The following is a 26854-nucleotide window of genomic DNA, read 5'->3' on the forward strand; positions in this document are numbered from 1 at the left end:
TGAGCTCTGGAACCCCTAAATTTATTGCGTTCTTTCTTTCTCCCCACCTCCACCAAATACTTGCTTCTATGCTCCATTGTCAAACCCCCTGTGAGAATTTTGCTGAACTCTAAGATCTGACAAACTTTCAAATATCCCAAGCCCCACCTGGAGGCTGACATGCCTAACTCGATCACAATAGGAAGAACTCAACTTTAAAAATATACACATACCAGGAAAGAGTAATAAGCCATGCGGTGCTTTAGCTAAAATTACACTCTAAAAAGCCACAAAAATATTAACATGGTCAGATAAGGAGGGTTGTTGAGCTACAACCAGCTATTCCATCACTATAATTCAGAATGTAAGTCCATATATACATTGGTACCACACTTTTTTCAAGATGTTCCACTTTTTTCAGAACAGCAGGTATTTATCATCAGTAGGGACACTAGATTGCCAATCCTATAGAAGCAAGATACATGTAACTCCAGATTAAACAGAAGACTGAGAGTTGTTAACCTAGAGATACTAACACCATACTGGATCTACCCATACCACGTCTTCATGAAATATCTAGCAAGGGAAGGAGTCCAAGAAGGTAAATCATGGGATATCTTACCCATCTACCCTAGAGAAACAAGAACACTCACAAACATCAGAAGAGTAGGAGAGCATTGGACCTTTTCTAAGGAACTGGACCAAAAGAAAACTAGCCATCCATACAGCACTATTGTGAGACACAAAGCACCTGCAGAAATGTTGAATAAGATACAGGATGGAGGGGAGGAACAAGCAATGGTATTCTGTTTCTTCCTGGTCGATTTTGCTACCCAATCTACAAAGTTATGACCAACACTATAGCTAAATTTTTAAGCACCCAAAGTTTTATTGTTGGTTTGGTTTGTATTTCGGTTAGGGGCTTATGATTTGTGTGGCAAGGGAGACATTTTCTAGAGCGAAAAGCCTTGAGCCACTCCATTCCGTTTCAGATATGAGCCCTGGCAAGGAAAGCTAACACCTCTGAGGTTAGCATTAATGGTTTTGTGTTTGTAAACTATGTGGAAGCCCCTCCCCTCCCCTCGCCCCACCCTCTCCTGGATTCACACCCAAAGTCTCCAGGCATTTTGCAACAGAGACCTGGTAACCCTAAGCTCAAACCAGCTCCAAACCTCTATCCCGCCACTGTACTGATGCTCAGATTCAGCCAGGACAAACCCAAATTACCCAGACAGGGAAGATGTCAGAAGCCCACCTGAGGACCCAATAAGTTGTACCAGCCACAGGGACCAACAGAGCACCAACAGTCCCAAGGGAAGAACAGCCCACAGGAAAGCCAGAAGGGACCAGCCCAATAACAACAGTTTCAGAGGTGCAGTAGGCTTGGAAAAAGCTGGAAAACCCAGGGACCAGGATGAGGGTGACAAAGGCATTCCAAGAAACCTAATTGGCCATAGCTGTGTCACCAGGCAAGCTCCAGGAAGAAGAAGCCTGCCTCCTTCACAGACAAGGTGTACCCAGCTCCAAGGGCAGCTTGGCTGGAAGGAAGGTGGGTCAATTCCCCAGCAATTCAGATCAAAGTAGAAGGGCAGCAAGAGACTCCTGTTCCACCCACTGCCCAGCTGGGGCTCATGTCAGGAAGTGCTTGACCCACTGAAAGGAAAAGGAAGCCTAGGCCAGTGTTTTGACACAAGGTTAATTAAAAGCCTACAATCAGATGTAACAAGGGAGAGGTGTAAGGGGAGACAAGGAGTGTTAAGGGGCAGGAAAGGGAGATATATAAAAGGGAGCTCCTGACAGGGAGAAGAGTCGGTGAAACTGGCTGTTGAGAGGGTTTGACCAGCTGAGAGAAAGAGGAGTCAAAAACCCCTCACCTCTCATTCTGAGGCCTGGGAGACGATATATATCATCCAAAGGCTGGACATAGATTGTGACATGTTTAAACAGCTCATTTAACCACAATATGGCAAAGCAGTCACAGACAATAATGTCCCAACATTCTTTCTTTAGAACATTAATCACAAATGGACATGTTTCTTAAATGGCAAATGGTCTGGGAATAGAAGTTCCCCTCTCTTGAGAAGGATAAACTATTATTTTTGCTTCTCATCTCCTGTTGGTTGTCAGTCTCATTTAAGGCTCCTATTGGAGATTTAAGTTTCCTCTTGATCAAAATGTAAGATATAACCATTGCTTCAGAAGTAATGTACACCCCCATTCAGGCCTGAGGGAATTATTTGATGCTATTCTAGAGTTGCTAAAAAATTTAAAAGAGGATAACCCAGTTCTTGGGGGAGATTTAAATCCTGATATCAGTGTTCTAGGAACAGAAACCCATATAAAGCAGCAAAAACCTCCTCACCAAATTTTGTTTTAGAAGGATAATTAGAGCATAATTAGGTTTACTAGATATATGGTTATTGCCTAATCCCATAGCTAAAGATTACTGATTCTATCTCTCTTCACCCCTGGCCCCCTCCCCCAAAAGCTTTTCAAATTGAAAACAACTTCATAATTCCTCTATCTTTATCACCATTATGGACATCATCATTATGCTTACAGTTTGGTCAGTTCTAGACAGAGTTACACCCTTCTAAACATACCAGTCTCAAAAGGGTGTAACACTGCTTACAATTGCACTGTTAGTGCTGAAATACACAATACCCCCAATGTATATTGTCATAGGTGGACGACTGGACTCCACAGAGTCAGAGAAAAGGTACATATACTCCTTTCCACTAGTGGACATGGGGCAGGGGGGGAAACCACAATCTCTTATCCTCTTTCACAGTATTAAGCAAACAAGCAGTGTTTACAGTGAGTTTTCCTGATCTGACTGTGAGTCTGGTCACATGCCCATGACCTAACCCATTGCACATATAATGTATTTGAGCCCTGAGTGGCCAGTTGGGGATTTTGCCCCCAAAGGCTTCTCATTGGTCACTGGAGATTTGATTGGCTGTGAGGATTTTTAAAAGTGTTGCTTTCGTAGAGCCACTATAGCACAAGATGTAACTGAAGGAGAGTTGCAGCAACCATCCTGCAGCTAGGTCCACCTCCTGTGGTAGCCATTTTGTGGCTGCACCCATAATACTGTGTCAAAATTTCAGACATGTCCACAGGCCCAAAAATGTTGGTGAACTTAGATTTAGCCACACAGGAGCCAATGGGATATAGCTGAAACTATTTTCTTTTCCCATTGTTTCAGGGCAAATTATATCTATACATAGTTTAGCAGATACTTCTCAGTTTGTTATCCCCTTCAAAAGTTATTTGAGTCTCAGAACCACATGTGCAAGAGAGATTATTTCCAGCCAGGGTAAAATGTTAATTGTTACCTTGGTTGAAAAGGTGTCTTCCATAAATAATTGGCCCATAGAGTTAATGATGCTGATGAGTAGCATCCTCCTTATAACCAAGACACATGCAGAGGAATCCAACTCATAGGTCTCAAAATGAGCTTTATGATATGCTCTGTTAGTGTGTCTTCCATCATCATTGCTCTAATTATCTCTCTGCCCATACCATCAAGCTTCCTAGTAAACCAAGGCTAAGGGATTCTCCCAGAGGGTAAGAAAAGATGCTAAGAACAACTCTTTCAGCAACTGACACTACCATTCTAGGCCCTCACAAAGGCATCTATATTATCAAGGTTCTCAAAATCCCCAAGAACATTCTGGGATCCAATAATCTCCAGAGGTGAACCATTCTAAAAGGCGCATAACAAATTGTTCTCAGCTCAGCCTTTCCGGCAGACTGGGCAAACATATCAGCACAGAGCTTGGGCAAAGTCCACATGGGATGTGCTACAACTGGGAAATAAAACTGGATAAAGCAATATCAGGAGAACATTAGAAGATTAATGTTGGCAGAGGGTAAATTATTAACCAGTAAATTTAATTTCATGATGAATTCCTGTGTTCTAGATACCAGCACTGAGGACACTGAAGAAATAAGCTCTTGTTCCTGGAAGTCTTTCAGACAAGAGGCCCTGCCTTCTTGAGGAACCTCAGAGGGTATAGTCCCAGCTTCTGGACTAATGCACCTTGGACAGTCATGCTTTCCATAATGAGGGAAGTTTCTTTCAACTCGAGGGTGTGTCCTCCCATCCCAATTATCTATGTTTCTATTACATTGGGGGCTGGATGTAATAAGCTTTTGAAAGCTCTGTAGCCCTTCTCACATGGTCATCTGGTCATGCTTTCATTATTCACCTGTCAGTCTCTTGGGGGAGAGGAGGAGGATCAGTTTTGCTCTCTATGGAACCAATTCCCTTCTCTTTTGGTCATCTGACTCTGACCAAGCCACAGAAGCATTTATATACCCTCCCAGTTCAGGACTCATCACTTGTTGATGTCAATTCCAGTCAGACTAACCAGCTTACTGCAGTACCTGGGACTGCCTCCAGAGCTTCCCTACCACAGAACCCTTTTTGTTGTTCAGTTGCACAGTCCGAGTCTTTGCGACCCCATGGACCAAGTCACACCAGGCCCTCCTGTCTTCCACCATCTCTGAAGTCTGCACATAACCCTATTCCTTTGGAAATCTACAGAATTTGTTCACAGGGCCCTTGAAATCCAACATGAACAAAAAAACCAGCATTTTCAAATAAACATTCAAGTCTAAACCAAACTTTGGAGGTATATAGTTGAAGTATCATGGCCTGCCTCAGTAACTGGACAATTTAATAATCTTTCAAGGCTTAAACTTCCTCTGAAGCAGAGAAGCTGATTTTCTCTCCCTTGTTTAATAGAGTGTTGCTGTTTGTCTTGGCAGCTAGGAAAATGTGTTTCTATCTGAAAGGTGAAATGTTTTAACCTAAGTACCTTTAGATCTGGCTATTTTAATTATTTTTAAATAATCTTCATGGTTTCCTGTGATTGATTGTTACAGCATTTGGCAATCCGTTAGTCATAAAACTGAAGCCATGGTGGCACATTCTGGTGTCCTGATTCATTACAGTCATTGGGACTGTACTGCGCCAAGTATTGGCTGATAATCTGTCAACGCTTCCTGCTACCATCGGGTAGCCTCTCTGTCACCCACCCACTGCAGCCTTCCCCACATTCTTGCAGGATTGGCTCACAATCCATCTCTACCATGCCATTGGCTGATTCTGCTCTCCCCTGCCCACCACCCTTGTCAGGCAAGAACACCATCAGATGGCCACTGATCTCTGAGACAGTTCTCTGCTGGGAGCTTATTGATTACTATTGCCTCTCCTTGGGGCCCTGTCTATCTTCCTTCTTCTAATTTTTCTTTCTCCTCCTATTTTTTCTACCTCCCCCTTCTGTTCTTTCACTCACTCTTTCTGTTTCTCTGTCTTTCTGATTTTTTGTTTCAGTCTGTTTACTTTCCTCCCTTTAATCCACACAAACAGTAGCAGTTAACGTCTCTTCAACTGACAAGGAATGTTTGATCACAGCAGGGAGGGGCCACTTCAGAGGGAGCAAAAGGGAGGTTTCCAGTGGCTTTCTTCAGTGTCAGCTGCTTGATGCTACCAGCCATTTCCTCCCAGGGAACCACTGCTGCCAACCTCCAGGTGCTTGGTTCCCTCCCTAACTGTGGAGAAAGACTGTCCTTTTCCCATGCAGAGGCTGCTGGGTTGCCAATTGCAGGTTAGGAAATTCCAGATGGCAGAGATCACCTCCCCTTGAGGTGTGTGTGTGTATGAGGGGAATTAATGCCTTCACTTGGCTGGGTGGGAAGGCAGCAAGGCAGGGGCAATTTCCTGAGGATCTCCTCCGAAATTATGGAGATGGAGGAACTCAAGTCCAATTCCATAAGGCAGGGCTCCCCCTTGATCAAGATTGACACCTTGACCTTGTCTGAGGTGTCCAGGGGCAAGTTCATTACCTGAATGCTAGTTGAGGTGGTCATGTATGCGTCCATCAAGTCGTAGTGTGTGGACTGGCGCCTCCTGTTAGTTCTGGCCCTGCAAGCCCAGGTGATGTGGCCCACCTTTCCGCAGCTTCTGCAATCAGCGTTGCGGTAGAGGCAGTCGCAGAGCTCGTGTGGATCCCCACAACTGGCACACTTTGTGCTGGCTGGCTTCTCCGCGGCTCATGGTCGGGTGGATGGTTTCGGCCCACTGCGTGGCTGGTGGAGAAGCTGGTGTGCCTCTTCTTCATCGGAGCCCTCTGAAGGTGAGGCAGCAGCTGCTTGATGTGTGGATGTAATAACTGATTCCCATAGGTTGGGCCGGGTGGCATTGAATTCCGGTAGGGTTTGTCCTGGAGCCACAACCATGGCTTTGGCCACGGTATTCGCATAACGCGGGAGCCTTGAGCTTGGTGCACAGCCGGGCGAAGGCTGGATGCTCAACAGGATCCCATCCTTGTCCCTAGTGTAATATACTGGACTCGTAGACGCTTAGAACACAACATAATTTATTGGCAAGTACATCACAAGAGAGATGGCGAGGCCGGATCCCCTCTTATATACATTACCCAGAACAACCCTCTTTCTGGTCAGGTCCAATCCTCACCAGTGAAACTTCCCATCACTGATTATCATAGGCGGCTGCATTTGTCCCTTCCGGTTGCCGCCCACAGGTGCACTGTACTAAACTTTTTGGGGACGAAACGCAAGACACAACACAGAAATTCCCAGAGATTCTGTGGTGGAGTTTGAGAGGGGCATAGGAGTTAAGGCTTCAGACTGGGGTGTGTCGGACCCATGTCCTTGATGTGGAAGCTGACGGGGTGATTTTTTTTTTACCATGGGCCTGACTCTTAGTATGTAATAAATGCTATTGTATCATAATCTTTCACGGCTATGTGACCATAACCAAAATAAAATAATTACTGGCAAATACTGTAGTGCTCTGACTACCCACTTAATAGCAAAAACTTACTTTGGTTCTGTTGCATAGAGCTGTTCTTGAAGATACAATTTCTTAGAAATATTGCTGTTATCTGCTTCAATTTTGAGCCAACATAGCCCCAGTTTCCACCTCAGAGGCATCCATATACAACAGCAAAGGTTTGTTGCAATCTGGCCCTTTCAGTATTGATGTGCCTGTCAAGATGGTGATTAATCTTTGAAAATGATTCTGACATTTGGAGGCCAGGGCACAGGCTCTGGAAGTCTATTTCTGAGCAGGTCCACTAAAGGTGTGACTAGTATAGGTACAAGCTTGCTGTAATATCCTGCCAATCACACCAGTTGATGCATTTTTTTTAAAGCTGGGAGTTATTCCAAGGTTTGTGTTTTACTCTAAGCAGACTGAATGCAGCCTTTTCTTGTTACAGATATGATAAGTCCATTGTTATTCAGGATATTTACATGCAGTCCTGCTTTCTTCATTCCAGCAGATTCTCGATACAGGTGTACAAGTGTTCTTTCTAAAGTCTGGCTGAAGTATTAGGCAAAGAAATAACCTTGGTCAAGACTTTGCCATTGAAACGTGGCCTCTGTCCCTTAAAGGCCAAAAGGCATGGTACAAAACTAGAATGGTCCCCACAGCACTGCTGTTTGCTCCTTAGCTTCCTCTATCAACTACCTGCCAATGCCAGCACTGTCGAATCAAAAATAGGTTTAAAAAAATGATTCACATTCACTTTAGGCATAGGTCAAAGACAGACAAGCTTAAGATACGTATGCAGCTCCATCCGCTTAGTAGGCAACTATGGGTCCATCAGTCTGCTAAGACATCTAGTACCCATAAAAAAGACTCCATTCCCAAAGATTTCTAGGATTCTACCAAAGAAATCTGGAGTGCTACCAAAATGCAACCATGATAGGTTCTACTAGAAGATCAAATCAGTCAACTTATGGCAATCCTAAAGGTTTTTTGAGGGAAGAGACATTTACAGGTGGTTTGCCATTGCTTGCCCATGTTGCAACTCTGGACTTCCTTAGTAGTCTCCAATCCAAATACTAACCAAGCTGACCCTGCTGAGTTTCTGAAAACACTGTAACAATAATTTTGATACAGCTGCTCATTTAAGTAATGGACGAATTAGGCTACTTGAGAATGTTAAGATTCTTTGGTAAAATAACTACACAATGATCAAAATCATAATGATAAAAGATTATGGGAGATCATAATAATTTATTGGCAAAAATATTGTGTTGCTCACAATAAGGATCTAGTAAATAAAACTTTTTAATGAAACGGAAAAAAGATTTAGGAGAGGTTATTCAGAGTGAAACATGGAGGTGTATATAAACATATGGTTCTAAGTTTACAGTGACTTCAGGGTTTAAAGAGAATTTATTGAAAATGTTGTATCAATGGTATATCTCTGTATAAATTAGGAAAAATCTATAGGAACTTAGTGGAGAAGTGTTGGCACTATAAATCAACTAGAGCTAAGTTTTACCATATGTGGTTGTCCTGTATACGAGCCTAAAACTATTGGCAATCATGTTTTGATGTAATGAAGGATGGTTTTGGATCTGACTTTTCCTTTACAACTGAGGGTTTTTTATTAACTATGTACCAAAGTCTCCTAACAACCTATATTCCCTCATTTTACACCTGATCACAGCAGCTAGCATTGTGTATATGAGACAATGGAAATAGGTAACAGCTCTGACAATTTGAGAATGGACAAAAAAATGTAGACTGATCAGCTGATCAAACTGACATCTCTAAGGAACAGGAAAGATATACAACAGATTGAACTGATCTGGAAATCAATAAGACAAAAGTTATGCCAGCTTAAGTAGGTCTTTAACTCTTGTGTGTATAGTATTCTTTTTAATTAAAAATGTGTGTGAATCAGCTCCTTAAAAAAACCCCAACTTTTAAAAATATTTATGTGTGTGCGTGTCTGCACTGGAAGCCATGGCAACCCTTGGTGACTGACCCTTTCTGGGAGCCTGGACAATATTCAGAGAGGTGGCTGAAATAAAGCCTGCCCCTGCCTCCTGGTATTTCAAGCAGGGTCTTCCATCCAAGTACTTGCCAGAGTTGACCCTGCTTAGTTTCCAAGATCTGGCTTGCCTAGACTATCCAGGGCAGGGCACAAATAAACATTGAGGAGCTACCACAGCATCAAGATCTTTCCACATACTCTCAGCTATATCAGACCCATCAGTGTATATGCAATGTTTGGATTTTGTTGCTTCAGTGTACATCATTTTACATTTACTTACCCTGAACTTCATGTCCACGTTACTGTCTACTCAGTCCATTTGGGAAGATACTCTGGCTCTTCGTAATTTGCTCTGATCTTCACCACTCTGAATAACTTGCGTGCCATCTACAAACCTGGTGCATCACTGTCCCCCCACTCCTAGTATTCAAGACTCTTGATTTGTTCAGATTAAAGATGAGACCAATAATTGAATGAATGAAGGATGAGACCTATAAAGCAATGAATAAAAGGACTGGGCTGGGAGATCTATTCTTGAAAAAAAAAGAAGTACCAAATAACTGCCACAGGGGCACCAGGTCTGGATCATGGCTGCAATTTGTGAGATGGGGGTTTAAACTTTTTCCTTTTGCCATTTCCCCTACTTTAAATCCATAGCACTATGATTGCTTCTTTTGTGAAAATATTTTTAGCAAGGTGTATGTTAAAAGAAAAAAACAGCTTTGTGTGTGGAAGGCGCTATTTAAGGTCAACAAGCGAAAAGATTTTTATCCTTCCTCTTTTACAAATCCAGGTTTTCCATGCTTATTTACCAATAAAAAGAACTCATATCCATTCAACCCTTCTGCAGTTGGAAAGTCAATATCCTATTGGGTAGGGAGACTAGAGTCTGCACTAATTACCTAGCAAGAAGCAGGGAGAACTTTTGCTTGAAGGAATTCAGTTTTAAGGCCTAGGCTTGTTACAATCTGTTGCCCAACATTTTTGGCATTATGCTGACCCCTGCTGTAACAAATGTATATAGCAGTTATTGAAAACTCTTCTTGGATGCTGCAGATTTGTATCTTTTTTAGGTGAATGTGTAGCCATTCTAGATCCAGAGATGATGGGTTAAGCAGTAACTTCCAGTGATGGAACAGTCTGCTGTCAGAGGAATGGAACTCTCAAGACTTCTACCTCACACTGCAGACTCAAATACTCCCTAAAATGCAGCTCCCAGGCAGGGCCGGCCAACTAGGCAGCAGCCTCAGGCACCACCTGGCCTAGGGGCGCCATGAGGTGCCCCCTCTCTGCATGGACGCCGGTCCTGGCTTCACGGCCCACCCTCGACGTCTCCCTCTCACGTACCACCGACCTGGGCAAGCCTGAGCGCAGGTCCTCCGAGGAGACCCTCAACAACTTCCAAGAGGCTGAGACGCCTGGTGCCCTCTCCCCCAACCAACCATGCCTCCTGCCACCACCAGCCCCCCTCCTCAATGGCACCCTCCCACCGCCACTCAAAAGCTGCCCAATGCTGCCGCCGCCCCCCGCCAAGGGGCTGCTTTTGCTAAGGCTCGGAAAGCCTGGGCGAAGTGTGCGGGGGGGCAGGGGCTGTGAGCACCTGCTGCCATCCCATCCCGACTTCACTCAGGCTCCCTGAGGGTCGGGAAGCCTGGGCGAAGTCGGGGAGCGTGGCAGTGAGCACCCGTGGCTTTCCAGACTTCACCAAGACCTCCTGAGCTTCCAGAAGCCTCAGCGAAGTGGTGGGGGGGATGTCAGTGATGTCATCATTGACATCATCGGGGCACACGCGAATATAATACTAGGGGGGGCAGTGTAGTATGGTTTGGCCTCGGGTGCAGGAAAGCCTAGCCCTGGGCCTGCTCCCAAGGGATCCTCAGGAACAGCATAAGGGGCAGATTGAGGTTTGTGGAAATTTGAGGTTAGTGGAAATTTACCACTTGCTCCAATCGTTTGTTGATATTTAATCTCTGGTAGCACAACTTACTTTGGTCCAAAGCCTCCCTTGTTTCTGATATTTAAAACATGATAAACAGAATTTATAAAGTCAATGCAAAAATGTAATGTAGAAACAAAGTGCAAAATCAAAGCACTGTTGCGGCTAGTGATGTACAGTAAACAGCTATGCATCTTAAAGTATGGTTTTATTCCAACCTAACAGAAACTACTACTTTTAACAAAAGCGGAAAAAATGAAAAAGATTTAAAAGAACATGATGGTTACAACCATTAAAAATCTTTAAGTAATTATAATAAAATAAAAATATTTTTATGCAGCTGGGAGGTGTTTGTACAGGGTTTCAATCTTGCAATCTTACAGCCATCGCTTAAAACTTAAAATTTGCCACTACTTTGATCCTGGATTTGAAGAGAAGGAGAAGAGAAGACCTATATCAACTAAACATACAGAATATTCAACTTGGTCCTACCAAAACCCCCAGTTTTAGCAGATACAAAGGCTGCCAGCAGTTTGCAATTGCAGCTAAGTGCGGCTTTGCATGGGGTGGAAATTACAAAGTTATGAAACTGAAAATTATTTGTGGATTTACTTACAAATAAAACATGTTTTATTGCATAGGCCAAATTTATGGCTGATGTCCAAAGGCTAAGTGTATGCCATCCATCAGCTATAAACACAGGATAATTCAGAGGAGCTCCCTCTGATGAGAAACTGTCTCTCTGTGATCCCTCGCAGTCTGGATGGAGCAGCTATAGGAAGAAGAGTTTCTCACAGAGCTCAATATCTGGCTCGTGGTGCAGAACTTGCCCTGACAGAAAGGCCAACTTGTGAGCATACTTGCAGGGGGCTGGCACTCTGATAGTACCTGGCCAATTCCAGTACATGTGGCAAAGCTTGAAAGTCAACCTATTAAAAAGAAAGGGAAAAAAGAGAATTCCTTATTCAAATGCCTACTCCCATTGTTCTAGGTCTTGTTTTTCCGTTGTACTTGGAATGTAAGGGGATCTTTTCTGTCTGATTTGGTTTGACATTTAATCATCATATTTCATATTCACAGAACACATACACAGAACACAAGGATAGGTGTTGAACATTAACTAACAGTAACAAGGCAAGTTAGGGACAGGAAGCTTGGAAGGGGAGAACAATGAATAAAGTTGTCTAATACTGGGCACAATAGTAAAAAAATGAAACAAAATGAAAGTGGAAATAAAAGTAGGAAAAAACACTAAATGAAAACAAGGAACATGAGTTCAAGTCTGACGTTTGCTTGAACTTTGCTGTACTCTTAACTGCATATTAAAGAACTGCTATTATTTTGAGATCTTCTTGTTGCAGCCAGGCCCATACCTAAGGGGGGGGGGGGGCCTTTCTGAGGTGCTAGCCCTCTCCAGGAGGATGCCAGACCTCCCCTGGGAACTCAGAAGCCCTGTCAGCAAAGATATGCAGCACCTAGAGAAATGACAGCTCATCCACTCCATCCAAGTAGAGCACCTAAAAGGCACTGCTGCCACCACCAGGGAAAAAGGGAGAAACACTCCTTCTCATTAAAGCACTCCCCGCTTTTCTTCCTCACAAGTAGGTCATCTAGACTCATGAGTAAACCCTCCCCACTTCATTTTGGACCCTGGTGGGGGCTGCGCATGTGTGTCTTGGTGTTCCTTGATTGTTGCAAAAAAACACAGCACAAGATTCTGCAGGCCAGGAGATTCTGCCTTGCCTGCTTCCAGTAATTTAATTCACTTATCTAGTTAATCTAATTTTGATTTAATTAAATTAGTGTCCCTCTGTTGCCCTGCTCCCCCCCCCCCAAAAAAAATTCTGGCTATGGGGCTGGTAGCAGCTGTTCAGTATTTTATGATACTCAGTTGTGACAACACCTATTATTTTACTACAAGGAATTCATGGCCCCAGTGAATCCTAGCAAAAAGTTGCTCCATTGACATAAAAAAGTCATTAGCAGTTCAATGTATGTGTAAAACTTGATTAGGAGAATTGCCCTTGATTGGAAAAAGACTTACCTGAGGAAGGGCTACGTCCTTGAAATGTGCTAGACATCCAGAAATCATGTTGTATATGTGTACTTTGGGGCTTCAATATATCATACCATATTTACAAGGATATTTGCAACTTGCACTTCTGAAGAAGACTTACTTACCATTACTACAAGGACACTGCCAATATACACCTGCAGAGGCTTTCCTAGCCCTTGGGACTTTTGCTTTCCACTTGCTATATTGTGGAATGTATTATTGATTTTGCATAAAATTTTGAATATAGCGGACCATAGAACACAGTTTCCTTTGGGATTTGGCTTTAGGTACCTTGGTTACAGTGTTACCCTTTAGTTACAACTTTAATGTAGAAGTCACCAGGCACAGGGATCTCCACAGTACCCACAAGTAACTGCAAAGTGTTCACAACCAGAGCACAGCCTTCCCAGTCATTTTCAGCAACTTTTCCCCCCTTGAATTGCTCCACAAGGATTCCAACAAAACTGCTTCCTGCATATTTAGTAATCTGAATTCTGCTTTTTTCCCCTATGCTGAATGCACACAACCATAAGGCAACATTCTAAAAACATAATATGAAGCACACTCACCTCTGCATATGGTCAGGACTGAGATTGGCAGTATTTCTTACACAGACATAATGAGTAGGAATGCCACAACCTTGTCGAGCATGGTGAGCAATCAAGTAAAAATCAAGCCTAGGTTTTTTTTAAGAAAGAGAATATTGTTAATATCACCTTTGCCTGCTGCATGCTGATTCTTTAATACCTTCGGAAAGGGTAACAGAAATCAGAATAACTTGAATTCCCTACATACTTCTGTATTTCAAGTGGGCATTCTATGCAGTTATATCTCTGAGCATACAGTTGCATAGACTGCAATTGAGTGCTTCTATAAAACGCTCAGAGTTTCAATGCCCTTCATTCCCCCAATATTCCATAGATGGGGTGAAAAGTACACTAAGCATCTTCCTGATCAATTTTATCCACTGACCAACAAAGGCAGTCTGAATTAGCATAAAGGTCAGGAATTGGTATAAAGACCAGTTGTAAAACACTATGGCAATTTTCCCACTTACCTTACCCCGGAGCGACGTCCCTCTTCACCGCGCTGCGTCTGCGCGGATTTCGCACAAACTGCTGCGCAGCACCAGGAAGAGCCGCGTAGTCCCGGGGCTTTTGCGTCGCAAATGTAAACTGCTTTTTGGCGGTTTACATTTGCGACGCAAAAGCCCCGGGACTACGCGGCTCTTCCTGGTGCTGCGCAGCAGTTTGTGCGAAATCCGCGCAGACGCAGCGCGGTGAAGAGGGACGTCGCTCCGGGGTAAGGTAAGTGGGAAAACGGCCTATATTAGAAGTCTGACTCTGTAAGAAGGCACACAGGTTTCCTGGGAGCTTGTATCTAGTACTTTTGAACAAGGCGTCTAACAGGAGAGTTGAGTTTGGGATTTCAGCAAGGGCAACTGAAGGGGAGCAGGAAAGAACTCCTCTGAGTTTCTGGAAAAAGACATACAGGCTCCACATTATCATGTAGGACAGTGTATTGCAGTATCCTTCCTGCTACACAAATCTGCACAGATTCAGGGAGTTATCCTATTTAAACTCTAAAGCACCTCTGAATAACCAAACCCATTATTAAGGTAGAAAACCAGCAGGAGACTGGGGGATATCCAGTGCTCTGCATGCAACGCCCACATTATCTGCCCACTGGATAGAAATCATTGGGGTGTGCTTGGTGTATGAAGGCCTTGGCTATCAGGGAGCAGGTTTGTTCCCTTGAGGCTAAGGTGCCAACCTGGATAAGCTGAGGAAGAGAGAGAGGTAAGTGGACAAGACCTTCAGGGACCTAACTAGAACAGTCCTACACCTGTGCTGATAGCTCTTCTGCTGTTGTGGTGACGAGTAATTAAAATGTGGAATTTGCTACCAGAGGATGTCATGAGGGCCACACGGGCAAATATCCTCTAAAGATACAGAATTTCTGAAGAATAAGGTTGTTCACCTGCAATAATGGGCAATATCCATTATACTTTTCTGAATTCTTCTGAAGCAACATATGTAGAAAGATTTGAACAGCTACTGTTGGCAACATAAAGTGAAAGGCATCTAGGACAAAAAACCTTTGGGCACAAGGCAGACAATGCTGAAGCATTTGGTGAGGCCTGATAAGGACATCATATACCTAATTCTGAACAGCACCCTAGAGGCGAATTGTTATGTCCACAGATTGGAGCCATGTACAGACAGGAAGATATTATTACACAGGACTCGGGGGGGGGGGAGATTTGTAGAAAAAATAATAAATTGTAAAACAATAAAAAGGATTTAAAGGTTTTAAAATGTCACGCTCTCATGAGATCTTGAAGGCCATTGCAGCTTCACCTGGAGTTGAATGGGGAAAGGAGGAGTGGGAATGGATAGGAAAATGGAGCAAAAGGAGGGAAATGAGGACTAGAGGGAGTTAACAGGAAAAACAGAAAAGCTACAAGAGGAAAGGAAAGAAGGGCAGGAGGAACAGATGAGAGGATGAGGAAGCTAGGTGGGAGGCAGGGAAGCAACCCAGAAAAAGAATGAAGCTGAGTGCAGAGGCTGTGATGGGGAATAAAGAAGAGAAAATAAAAAGAGATTGAGGATAATCAACTGGAGGGGAGGGTACAAGGTTCCTTCCTGTCAATACACTGGTCCAACATACCATTATTTTACCACTTTTTAACAAAAAAAGGGTGTTAAGATATATAAGTCTCTCCAGGCTTCCAATTCTGATAAGTTAATGTTACAATCTACAACCACCTCTGGATGACACTGCCTTCCACCATCATGACAAGCACCACTGGGAAAGTCTCCCAGGCATTAGAATGAGGCGTGAGGAGGTTTTGACTCCTCCTTCTCTCAGCTAGTCAACCCCTCTCAATGGCCAGGTTCACCTACTCTTCTCCCTATTAGGAGCTCCCTTTTATACCTCCCCTTCCTGCCCCTTAACACCCCTTGCTTCCCACTGGGCCTCTCCCTCATTACATCTTATTGGAGGCTCTTCATGAACTTTGTGCCAAAACACTTCTCTTTTCAGTGGGTTGAGTTCTTCCTGACATGAGTCCCAGCTGGGGAGTGGGAAGGGCAAGACTCTTACTGCCCTTCCGCTTTGCTCTGAATTGCTGGGGAATCCACCCACCTTACCTCCACAACCAGACTGCCGTAGAGCTGGGTGCATCTAGTCTATGAAGGTGTGATGGACTGCACATAAAACAGGATCCTAGTGCAGCTGTTTCAGAGAGCTGGGAGGTAAAGAGTTAAAATGCCTCACTGTAATGTGGAGTTTGATTGACAGGCTGCTGCCTGTATGCTCTCCGCTCCTGTTGTGTCATTTTTTCATGCTCTTGTTCTGCCTGAATTCTAGTTAATTCCTTTTCTTTTTCAATCTTGGCTAATTCTAGCTGTTGCTCTTTCTCAACTCTTGCTTTTTTTGGTTTCTATTTTTGCTAATTCTATCTGCATTCTCATTACCTCTAATTTCTGACAAGGGTTTTCCTCAGATGATTCTTCTGCCTGTCCATCTCCCGGTGCCTTTCTAGTTTTCTGAGAGGATGCCATTTCTAACTGGAATTTTAATTCCTCGCAAATTAATATGTTGTTAAACTATTGCATTCTTGTAGTGAGATCAACTATTTGTGGGTTTTTCTTTCAAATCACAGTGCTGCCATTAATTATGACAGAGCCCTTGCTTGTTCAATTGTGTGAGACAGAGTCCAGTCATAACTGCTGTTCCCCACTCTGACTGAGCAGCCTCCTTGTAGCATGTGTTAATACACAAATTGTAACTTTTGATGGTGGAGTCAACTGGCTTCTGCCCAGGCCAGAATATTTATTTATATAGAAAAGCAGGTGTCCTCTTGGTATTCCCTTTGTAAATACACTTGACACAAAATAAAGATTAAAAAGGAATGTTGATTTTATTGAACACACACAGTTGGGTAGGAATATGCAGGGGACAAGAAAATGGAGGCAAATTTTGAAGTATTTTACAGGATATATTTGTAACTTGCAACAGAGTATTGGTAAAGTTTATTCTCTTAAGAGACTCAGTTCTTAATGGTGAGAGGTTTGTTTGTCTTGGAGATTTCTTAACAGCGACCAAGTGTCTTGGTGAAGATTCATATAACTATCAGCTTTCTTCCTGTATTTAAATCCCTCTCTTGTGGAATTATAGAGCTCCCTTGGGCTCTAGAGGAGTCGAAGACAGTTTCCTTTTTCAAACCAACCAGGAATCCCTTCTGAGTTGGACCCATTGAATAACAGAGTAAAAATTCTCCATTTCCTAGAAGCAATATTCTTTTTCTCTTTGGCTAGACTGACATTCAACCTACTGACCAATTTCTTCTGCCATACCTGGTCCTCAGTTCTTAACACTGTGAATAAATGGTTCTTGGGCTGGCTGACACTTAAAGTTCCTATTCTGAACTTTTCCTCAGATTCTGGTAGTATTCAATAAGAGCAAGAGGTTGTGCCCCTTCATTTTAAAAGTGACTTTGATTCCCTGACAGAAACACCACCTCCAATTATCTGGCTACTGACTTGTCAGAGACAACAAACAGCAGAAAAAATACATTTTCCCTCAGCACTCAGCTGCTCTTAAAGCTCTCCTCAGCTGGCACTGGGCGGGAGGGGGGGATGTAAACAGAAGCCTATAAGTCAAACTGCGTTATAGTAATTCTTTACCTCCCGGCTCTGAAACAGCTGTACTAGGGAACCTCTTTTATGTGCAGTCTGTCACAGAAGGAGGCAGGCTTCCTCTTCCTGGGGCTTGTCTGGGTGACAGTCATATGGACAAAGAGGTTTCTCAGAATGCCTTTGTGGCCCTAATCCTGGCCCCTGGTTTCTCCAACTTCTTCCCAGTCTGCTCCACCTCTGACACTGTTGCTATCAGGCTGGTCCCTTCCCAGCTTCCCTGTGGGCTGCCAACAGCTCCCCTCTGCCTGTCCTTCCCTTGGAGCTGTGGGTGAACTGGGTGGTACTTGGTTGGTCCCCATAGAAGGTGCAACTGTTATCTTCAGCAGAGGTTCTGGTGTCTTCCCCCCTTGTCCAGGTAAGTTGGGTGTGTCCCCCAGCAGAGTCCAGGTGTCAAAGCTGTGACTGTGTGGGGTTTGCAGCTGATGTGAGCTCCTCTCTTAGTATGAGGAATTACCTCTGACCCCAGACAGTTAAATACTTACAAACCAAAAGTGTTCTGTCCTTGGCACTTCTGTGCCTTGAACAGAGTCTCCTGTGATCACCTAATGATCTCCACTTTGTCCTACTACTTCTATACACCTGCTGCCAACTGAAATAGCCCATATATTTCCTACATCACCCTCCTCCCCAACTATTCCTCCAACCAAGACCAACAACATAAAAAGGAAGAGGAGGACGTGAACAAAATGAGCTTATACCAACCAGAGTAATTTATCATAATGCAGAATTTTTGGCAGTGAGAGCTCTCTGAACTATAAGAAAGTTTACTTATACAGAAGAAAGCTGAGCAGCAGGTAGTTCTGTACTGAGAAAGAGCTTGATGAAGTGCATCTCACTTACCAGTCTCGGCTAGTGACTGTGTGGTCTACCACTGTGCCTGGAGCAGGAGTTGTGAAGTGATCAGTGGCTGCTGAGTAGATGTTGGTACTGATTTTCTTCTGGACCACAAACACCACCATTTTAGGATCATAATTCTCAAAAGCTTCAAAGCATTTCTGTAGCTGAGGAATTTCATAGCCTTCAACCATTTTCAGCTGGCCTTCTGAAACCCCATCTCTGTACACCACTATTTTCTCAGGGAGGCAGTGGTTGACCTTTGAGATGACAAATATACAAAAAAAGAAACCATGAAGCATTCAGGGGAATCTGGATAACTCAGGCTAACATTTTCTCTATAAAATCTATGAGAGTTCTATAAATAAACCCTTTCTTGCATATACACACAATTTATGTCACTTTTTAAATAAGAAACCCTTGCCAAGAAATCCTCTCTTCAACAGGACTTTTCAGATAATAAAATATATTGCTGTAACCAGAGCTAGCAACAGAAATAATACTCCTTCATCCTATATGGTACTTGAAACAAGGAAATAACATAGAATGGCCCCTGCCCTGAGCAGCTTCCAATCTTAATTTCAATCAATGCTGGGGTAGAAGATGAGAACAGCCAGAAGCAAAGGTTACAAAGGGTTAATGTAATCAAACGAGGCTACTTTAGAGTTCATTGTGGTTGGAGATGATAGCTAAGAGATTACAGTTGAAGACTTTATAGAAAAAGGTATATTCTGAGGAGGGACTAGAGAGCATGCACACAGAGAGATGTTGTATAAATTCCAGGAATAAAAGCAATCAAAAAGAAGTTGCCGAAGAGAACAGGAGAGCTTTGGTTAGCTTAGAGTAGTCTGTCACTCTGAAGACTACCTTGCAGGTAAAGACCAATATGTAGCTAAGTTTGCCTATGAGCTGGGAAGAAAACCAGAGGTTGGAAGATGGAAACTAGAAAGGTCTTTGAAGAACGGTTAGCTGGGTGAAGAGTGAGGTACCCTGAATGGAGAATGTAAGACTGAAATGACTGTTAGGTAGACTTCAAGAACAGTTTGATGTTCTTAGAGAATATTAGTTGAATCCAGACTTAAGTTTTCTGCTAATGCAAAGCACTTTGTCAGTGGAACAGAATATTTCTGCTTTCTCCACTCCAACCTACTGAATTCCCTGAAATGTAGATCCTGGAGGGCAGGTGAGCCTCAGGAACAATATAAGAGGCAAGCAAAAAGGAAGAAATTGATGGAAAAACAGTGTTGAACTTACCTGTTGTTCACCAAGGTGTCTTCTATGCAGGCACACATTGGGACTGTACTTGTACAATTTTTAGAACTACAGAGAGCTCCTCCCCCATAGAGCCCACCAAAGCTGTCTTCCTGCCCAAATGGTCACATGCTCTTCCAGAAGAGCCCACTCTCCCTCAGACTTCCTGAACTGCCATGAGTTTCAAGAATGTAACTGAATCCTCATGAATTCACAGTGGTGTAGGGGGGGTGGAAATCTATGCCTGCAAAGAATACACGTTGATGAGCAACAGGTAAGTACAACACTGTTTCTTCTTCAGTCTTCTGTGCAGTCCCACATGGGGAGACTATAAAGCTCACTGGATGTAAAGTTCTTTCAGCCTGCAAAGTGTGTGTGGAAAAAATATTGGGAAAATAATATCTTGTACAAAATGGAAACTAGAAACCACCTTAGGCAAAAAATGCAAACTGGGTCTCAATGCTACGTGACTAGCTTGGAATTTAATAAATGAGTGGTCAGTCCTAAAAGCTGCCAGTTCCCCCATCCTTCTGGCTGATGCTATGGCCACCAAAAAGTGACTTTAAGAAGTAACAGCCTTAAACTACAGAAACCTAAAGGTTCAAATGCAGCCAACATAAGCTGGGAAAGGACCACCAATAAAGATCATTGAGGTACTATGGATGGGTAAGGTGGTAGCAAGTTAATTAACCCTTTTAAGAAACTCTTAGGTGCCAGGTGGAGAAAAAGTGTCTGTCCTTGTAAAGTTCTATGAAAGGCTGATTTAAACACTAGATGCATTTTAAAAGAAGAAACTGCCAAGTCAGAGTTCTTCAATAAGAGATACTAAAATATTAAGGGGATGGGACAATCCACAGCCTTGTACAGCTTGCGAATTGGTCCATCTAGTAAAATGGGCCAACTTATCCTCATAAGACTTTCTGGTGGAGGGCCTTAAAACGTTAAGAACCTTAGCTACCCACTCAGAAAAACTGAACTGCATCTGTTCAGTAGCCACGCTGGCAGTCTGAGTTTGCTGACTTTGTGGTGAAGAGCTCCCAAACGAGTCCTCTGCTGAGCATGCACATCCAGAGCGTAATGCTTCATGAAAGCATGGGGAGAGGACCAGGTATCGGCTTTACAAACATCCGTCATGGAAACACCCTTCAGGAACGCCACTGACGTTGCCATAGCCCTAGTAGAGTGCCCACAAATGGGCCCAGGCCAGCAGGTAGCACAGTTTAATAGTTTCAGTAAGCCACTTTAAAAGCCTCTGAGACAAAATTCTGGAACCCAATCGAGGAGCAACGTAGGACACAAAGAGATGCGGGTCCTGACGAAAGCCCTTAGAGTGGCTCAGATAGAAAAGTAACGCACGCTTAACATCCAAGGCATGCAACCGATGCTCCTCTTCCGAGGTAGGCGTAGGGTAAAACGTAGGTAGCCAAACTTCCAATTTAAGGTGAAACTGGGAAACCACCTTAGGGAGAAACAAAACATCAGGAGCCAAAGATACTCCTGACTCGTGAAACACTAAGTATGGGTGGTCACAACACATAGCCATGAGCTCCCCCACCCGGCGTGCCACATGATTGCTACCAAAAATGCAGTTTTCCAGGAGAGGAGCTGTAGGGAACAGGTTGCCATTGGTTCAAAAGGGCGCCTGGTCAACCTATCCAAAACTAATGGCAAATCCCAGAACTGTGGGGGTGATCTAGTCGGAGGATGCAACCTGACCAGTCCCTTCAAGAATTGCTTCAAAAGAGGATGGGTAAACACTGAATGCCCCTCAACCGAATCATGTTGAGCTGATATAGCTGATAAATAAACTTTCAATGAAGAAAAGGAAAGGCCAGCATCAACAAGAGACAAAATCACAGGTAAACCTACCCGTTCTGCAGGGTGAGACTGCAGTATCAGCCAAAAATGTACAAATCTCCCTCACTTCCTATCATAGGAAATTCAAGTAAACAACTTCCTACTATTCAGAAAAACATGATGGACCCTGCTCAAAAATTCACAGAATCAATGAACCAAGCTGTCAACTTTAGGTGAGGTATGTTGTGGTGAAACACTTGACCTTTCTGGGCCGAAAGGAGGTCTGGCTCTGCCGGGAAATGATGAAAAGTTCCCTGCGCTAAGTGGAACAAAATCGGAAACCAGTTTTGTCGAGGCCACCACGGCGTGATTAGTATGCACCTTGGTTACTCCCTCTTTATTTTGTTGACTACCCTTGTCAGCAGCGGAAGAGGCAGGAACAGGTAAAGGAAAAGACCCTTCCACAGGAGCAGTAGACCATCCCCCAAGGAAGCCGGATCCATCCCCCCCCCCCCGCCGGTGCAAAACAAGGGAAACTTTCGATTCAGGGCTGTGGTGAAAACATTGATCTGAGGATACCCCCAGAGCTGAAACACTGGTTGAAGGAAACGCCACTGTATCTCCCATTCTTGTGGAGATGCGGCTCCTCTGCTCAAGGAATCCATCTGGAGATTGAGTACCCCTGGGAGATGGGAGGCCTTTACATAGATGCCATGATCCAAACATTCCAACCACAGCTCCATCGCTAGAGCACAGAGTTTTCAGGAGACTGTCCCACCCTGCCTGCTGACATAACAAAGGGCTATAGTGTTGTCCGTCAGCACAGCCACAGCCTTTCCCACTACTAAGGGGTGGAAGGACCGAAGAGCAAAATGAATCGCCAACAGTTCCAGATAGTTTATATGGCAAAACGTCAGCTGTAGTGGCCATGGACCCCCCCCCCCCCCCACACACACAGAGTATCCATGTGAGCACCCCATCCCCATAGGGACGCATCCATGGTGATCGTAACCGTTGTTACTGGCAGATGGAAGGCAGCTCCTTGACAGATGTTGTCTCTGGAGGTCCACCATTCCAGGGACCGGAGTATCGAGGTTGGAATCTTGAACCTCTTTTGAGGTGAGTCCCGTAGGGGGTGAAACTTTTTGAGAAACCAAAGTTGAAGCCCTCGCATGCGGAGTTTCGCAAACAACAACACATTTGTAGTCGCCGTCATCAGTCCCAGCAGCCACTGCAACTGTTGTGCTGTGCCCCATTTCCTGAATAGAAAAAGATGAATGAGGGTTATAATGTCCATTGCCTGCTGCTGAGGCAGAAAGGCACAATGAAGATCCTTGTCCAGAAGGGCTCCGATAAATTGAACTTTCCTTGATGACAGCAAGTGAGACTTTTTTGTGTTTACCTGCAGACCGAGGGTATGGAGAAGGCGGAGAGTTGTAGCAATATGGCCGGACAGACGATCTTTTAAGTCCGCCACAAGGAAACAATCGTCTATGTACGGGAAGATGACTATGCCTTGAAGCCTGAGGTGTGCTGCTACAATGCTCATCATCTTGGTAAACACCTACGGTGCAGTACAAAGGCCAAATGGAAAGGCTTTGAACTGAAAGTGGTTGCAGCCTATCGCGAACCTGAGGAAGTACCTGCAAGATGAATGGATGCTGACATGGAAGTAGGCATCCTTCAGGTCCAAAGTCGCCATCCAGTCTCCTTGGCTGATAAGGGGAAGGATTGTTTGTAGAGTGGACATCCGAAATTTCTGGTACACAATAAACTTGTTCAAATTTTGAAGGTCCATAATTGGTCTCAGTCCACCATCCCATTTGGGGACCGGAAAATAACTAGAATAGAGCCCCTCATTCCTGGCCGTTGAGGGGACCGGTTCTATGGCTTGTTTCTGCAAGAGATTGCTCACTTCCTCTAGCAAAGGGGGGGGGGTGCGATGACAAAAACTGACTGAGTTGGGACCTGAACAAAGTCTATCATGTAACCCTCTGCTATAATGGAGAGAACCCATTTGTCCGTGGAGATGGACTCCCATGCAGGTAAGTGGTGATGGAGGCGGATGGGAGAAGCAGGGGCAGTGGTGTGTAAGGCAGAAAAGTCAAAGACTCTGCTTGGGGGGACAGGACCCCTTGGATTTGCTGGCAGCAGTAGAAGCTGAAGCAAACTTGGTCTTATTATTTCCCCAATAAGGAGATCTGCTTTCAGTCTGCAATGATCGAGGTCTCCAGGATCAGTCAGGGGAATATTTCTGATGCCTCTTGGGCTAGGGCTTATGCCACTGCTTAGACTTTCCAGCCCGAAAAGAAGTAGGAACGCCAAGGTTCCGCAAGGTTTTAATACTTTTGTCCATTTCCTGTAAAACACTATCGGTAGTGGAACTAAATAGATCTTCATCCTCAAAAGGAAGGTCTTCCACATAAGCCCTGGTGTCAGGCTGAAGGGCTATCAACCGCAACCAGGAATGGCGACGTAACGAAATGGCAGATGTTAGAGTCTTAGCAGAGATATCTACCATAGGTTTTGACGCAGCTAACTGTTGTTTAGCCACAGCAAATCCCTCCCTTTGCAGTTTCTTCACCAAAGACCGCTTATCTTCACTCATAGAGGACAATAAAGGTGTGAGTTGTTCCCAAATCGAGTACTGGTAACGTGCCATGCAGGCAACATAATTAGAGATTTTTACTCCCAAGGCCCCTGCCGAGTAAAAACATCTGCCAGCATTATCGATCTTTTTACCTTCTTTATCAGGAGGGGTGGAGTGAGTCTTGCGAGCTTTCGAAGACGAAGAGACCACCACCGAATTAGGCTTGGGGTGGTTGAAGAGAAACTCAGCACCAGCTTCTTGGACACGATACATGTGGTCTAAACATCGCGAAGAGATCGGTGTGGTTGCCGGTTTTGCCCATGGCTTCTTCACTGCTTGCAGAATGACGTTGGTAACTGGACGAGCCACAGCAGTTGATGTGTCCTGCTGCATGATATCAAAAACAGTATCATCGATGACTGGCTGCAACACGGATTGGGAGAGAGATTGTGCCATACACTTCACTAGATCCCCATACAACTTGAGATCCTCTGAGGGAGATATCAGAAGATCATCCCCAAAGTGAGAGTCCAGAGAAGGTTCAGCCTGCGCCTTGTCTGGATCATCAGTATCGATTTCGGAATCCGACATCGAAGACTCTCTCATCTCAGAGCGTTCCAATAGCAGCGGGGTCGAAGCGCACTCAGGTGGGTGAATCGATGCCGACGGGTGAACCTGTGAGTCTCCTGACCTCTCCTTACGCCTCTCAGGGGGAATCGCTATCGATGCAGAGGATATACGATGGACCGGCGAATGATGCGAGACTCTCGAGAAGTGGGAAACTTCCGAGCATTGATCCCATTCCAGCAGATCTCGGGATGGGTACCATGGATATGGCAAAGGGTATGGGTAAGGTCCAAATGAGCAAGGCCACTGACGCTGGTCCCACACCGGCAGTGGCGGAAACCTGCGGAGAGAAGCACTCGACTCAGTCTCTCTACTCCGAAGATGTCCTGTGCTGGAACAAAGTGGGGTTCGGTCGGCGCCGAAGCCTCAATCTCCGACACCGAACCGCTGTTGCTCCGCCAACGCAAACCCGACCAAGAGGAACGAGTTTGCTGGGTCAAGTTGATCTCCTGCTCTGACCCCGAAAGATGGGTCAGTTGTGACCCAAGCCTACCCGACACCGACGGACTTCTCCTGCAGCTGGGTGACGCAAGGATTTTCCGTGGTGGAGCGGTTTGCACCGATGCAGAGTCTGTAGACGCATTCCTAGAAGGGGAAGGAGTGAGGGAAAGTCTGTCCTGCTTCTTGTGCTTGTCCTTCGATTTTTGCTTCTTTGGGAGGGACAACCGGGCCCCCGAGTCGTCCCGATGCGTCTTTGTTGGAGTAGACTCCACTAACCCTTCAGAGGGTTGCTTTACAGGCTGGTCCTGCTCAGTTGGCATGACAGTCGACACTTGAGACGACGGGCCCATCGAGGCCAAGGCTGTAGACTGGGTTGCCTCACCCATCAATGTCGAAGGGCCCGATGCCATTTTAGGCGGTTGAAGAGCTGATTCAAGTAAAGCCACCGATAGCCTGGCTGCTCGATTTTTTCTCATTTTTTGGAAAATTTTGAGGAATGTGGGCAGGAGTCAACACAGTGTCCCTCACCCAAGCACAGCAAGCAGAGGGAGTGACTGTCCGGGGGAGCGATCTTACTTCCACACCTCAGGCACCGCTTGAAGAACCCCCGTTTTTCCATAGGCAGTGGGAACACGACAAGGGAGGGGGAAAAATACCCTGAAGGGTGAAGTCCAACTAAAAGTCTTTATATACACACACACACACACACAGAACAAGAAGGATGGAGAATGAAAAAAAAAATTAACGGGCAAGAAGAGGAAAAAAACGAGAAGAAACGGTAAGTACCAACCAGAGCACTGAAGAAAGATCCTTTCAACGTAGTGGTCAAGAAGGAACTGGCGGGATCCTCGTGCCGGCCCTGGTGAGCATGCATGCTGGGGCTCCTGTGCATGCTCACTGGGTGCCGAGTGCGAAAAATCCTGGGCTTTTTAGGTACTGATTTGGGGATCGGCGCAGGCGCTCTATCCCCATGAGTGTGAAGCACAGAGACCATGAAGATCAATTAAATCTCTAGATGGTAAGGTACAGAGCATCCAAAAGCGGCCTGTTCCTAAAACCAAGCGTGAAGTTCAGAGGCCTAATTGAGTACTATAGACATTTTCTAAATCATTTTTCATGTACTGCTACAACACTCACTGACCTGTGCAAGGAAAAAACCCTGTTAAATAGTTTGGGCTGAGAAATGCCGAACTGCTTTTGACACCCTGAAAAGAAGCCTAGGCTACTCAAGCAAGAAATAGCCTTCTCCCATAGATTAGCCTTTAAAAGCACCATGTGATCTGAGCGGGCCTTATGCATGAATTGAAGGCAGATTTTGCATATAGCTGTATTATGGATTTCTCAAAGGCAAAGCAAACTAAGTAGATGCTCATCCGAGCAATGCATTTTTGTACTGCATTGGGCACACTTTTTAAAGAGGACTTTTTGAGCCACGCCTGATTAAGAAATGCTAAAAGGGCAAAGATTTTTCTTCAAAGAATAATGAAAACGACCCTTGGCACTTACCGTGAGGGGTCCTTCTCCTAAGAGGACAGGAGGACATCTTGGGTGTTTCCCACCGTCCAATCAGGGAGGCAGGAATCTTAAAAAACTTCCCCTTCCTGTGGATGTGGGAACCACCCTCCTTCCAGTTCGGGTGACTCCGAGAAGCAGTAAAGAACTCTTGCAACCATCGCTGCTATGAAAAAAGGTGAGCTAACTGGTGGTCGGTACAAAAACTTGGCATGAGCCTCCCAAACCGACTGAAATAAACTCGTATAGAAACTGAGAAAAAAAACATGTAAACTACAGGTAGCCTGTGTTAAAGAGTAATCA

The 26854-nt window shown here is 44.6% G+C and overlaps 1 protein-coding gene across 1 annotated transcript in view; it reads right to left on the reverse strand.

Moving 5' to 3' along the window:
* Window positions 1-10929: 10929 nt before the first annotated feature.
* PIWIL2 (piwi like RNA-mediated gene silencing 2) overlaps window positions 10930-26854 on the reverse strand; it is an 88150-nt gene continuing 72225 nt past the window's right edge. The window contains exons 23-25 of the mRNA XM_060251320.1: window positions 18340-18593; window positions 13366-13473; window positions 10930-11669 (exon numbers count right to left, since the gene is read on the reverse strand). Of these exons, the coding sequence (XP_060107303.1) occupies window positions 11513-11669; window positions 13366-13473; window positions 18340-18593 (519 nt within the window). The 3' untranslated portion in view covers window positions 10930-11512. The remainder of the gene's footprint in view (window positions 11670-13365; window positions 13474-18339; window positions 18594-26854) is intronic.

This window comes from Heteronotia binoei, chromosome 12 (genome assembly GCF_032191835.1).
Source record: "Heteronotia binoei isolate CCM8104 ecotype False Entrance Well chromosome 12, APGP_CSIRO_Hbin_v1, whole genome shotgun sequence".
Taxonomy (NCBI): Eukaryota; Metazoa; Chordata; class Lepidosauria; order Squamata; family Gekkonidae; genus Heteronotia; species Heteronotia binoei.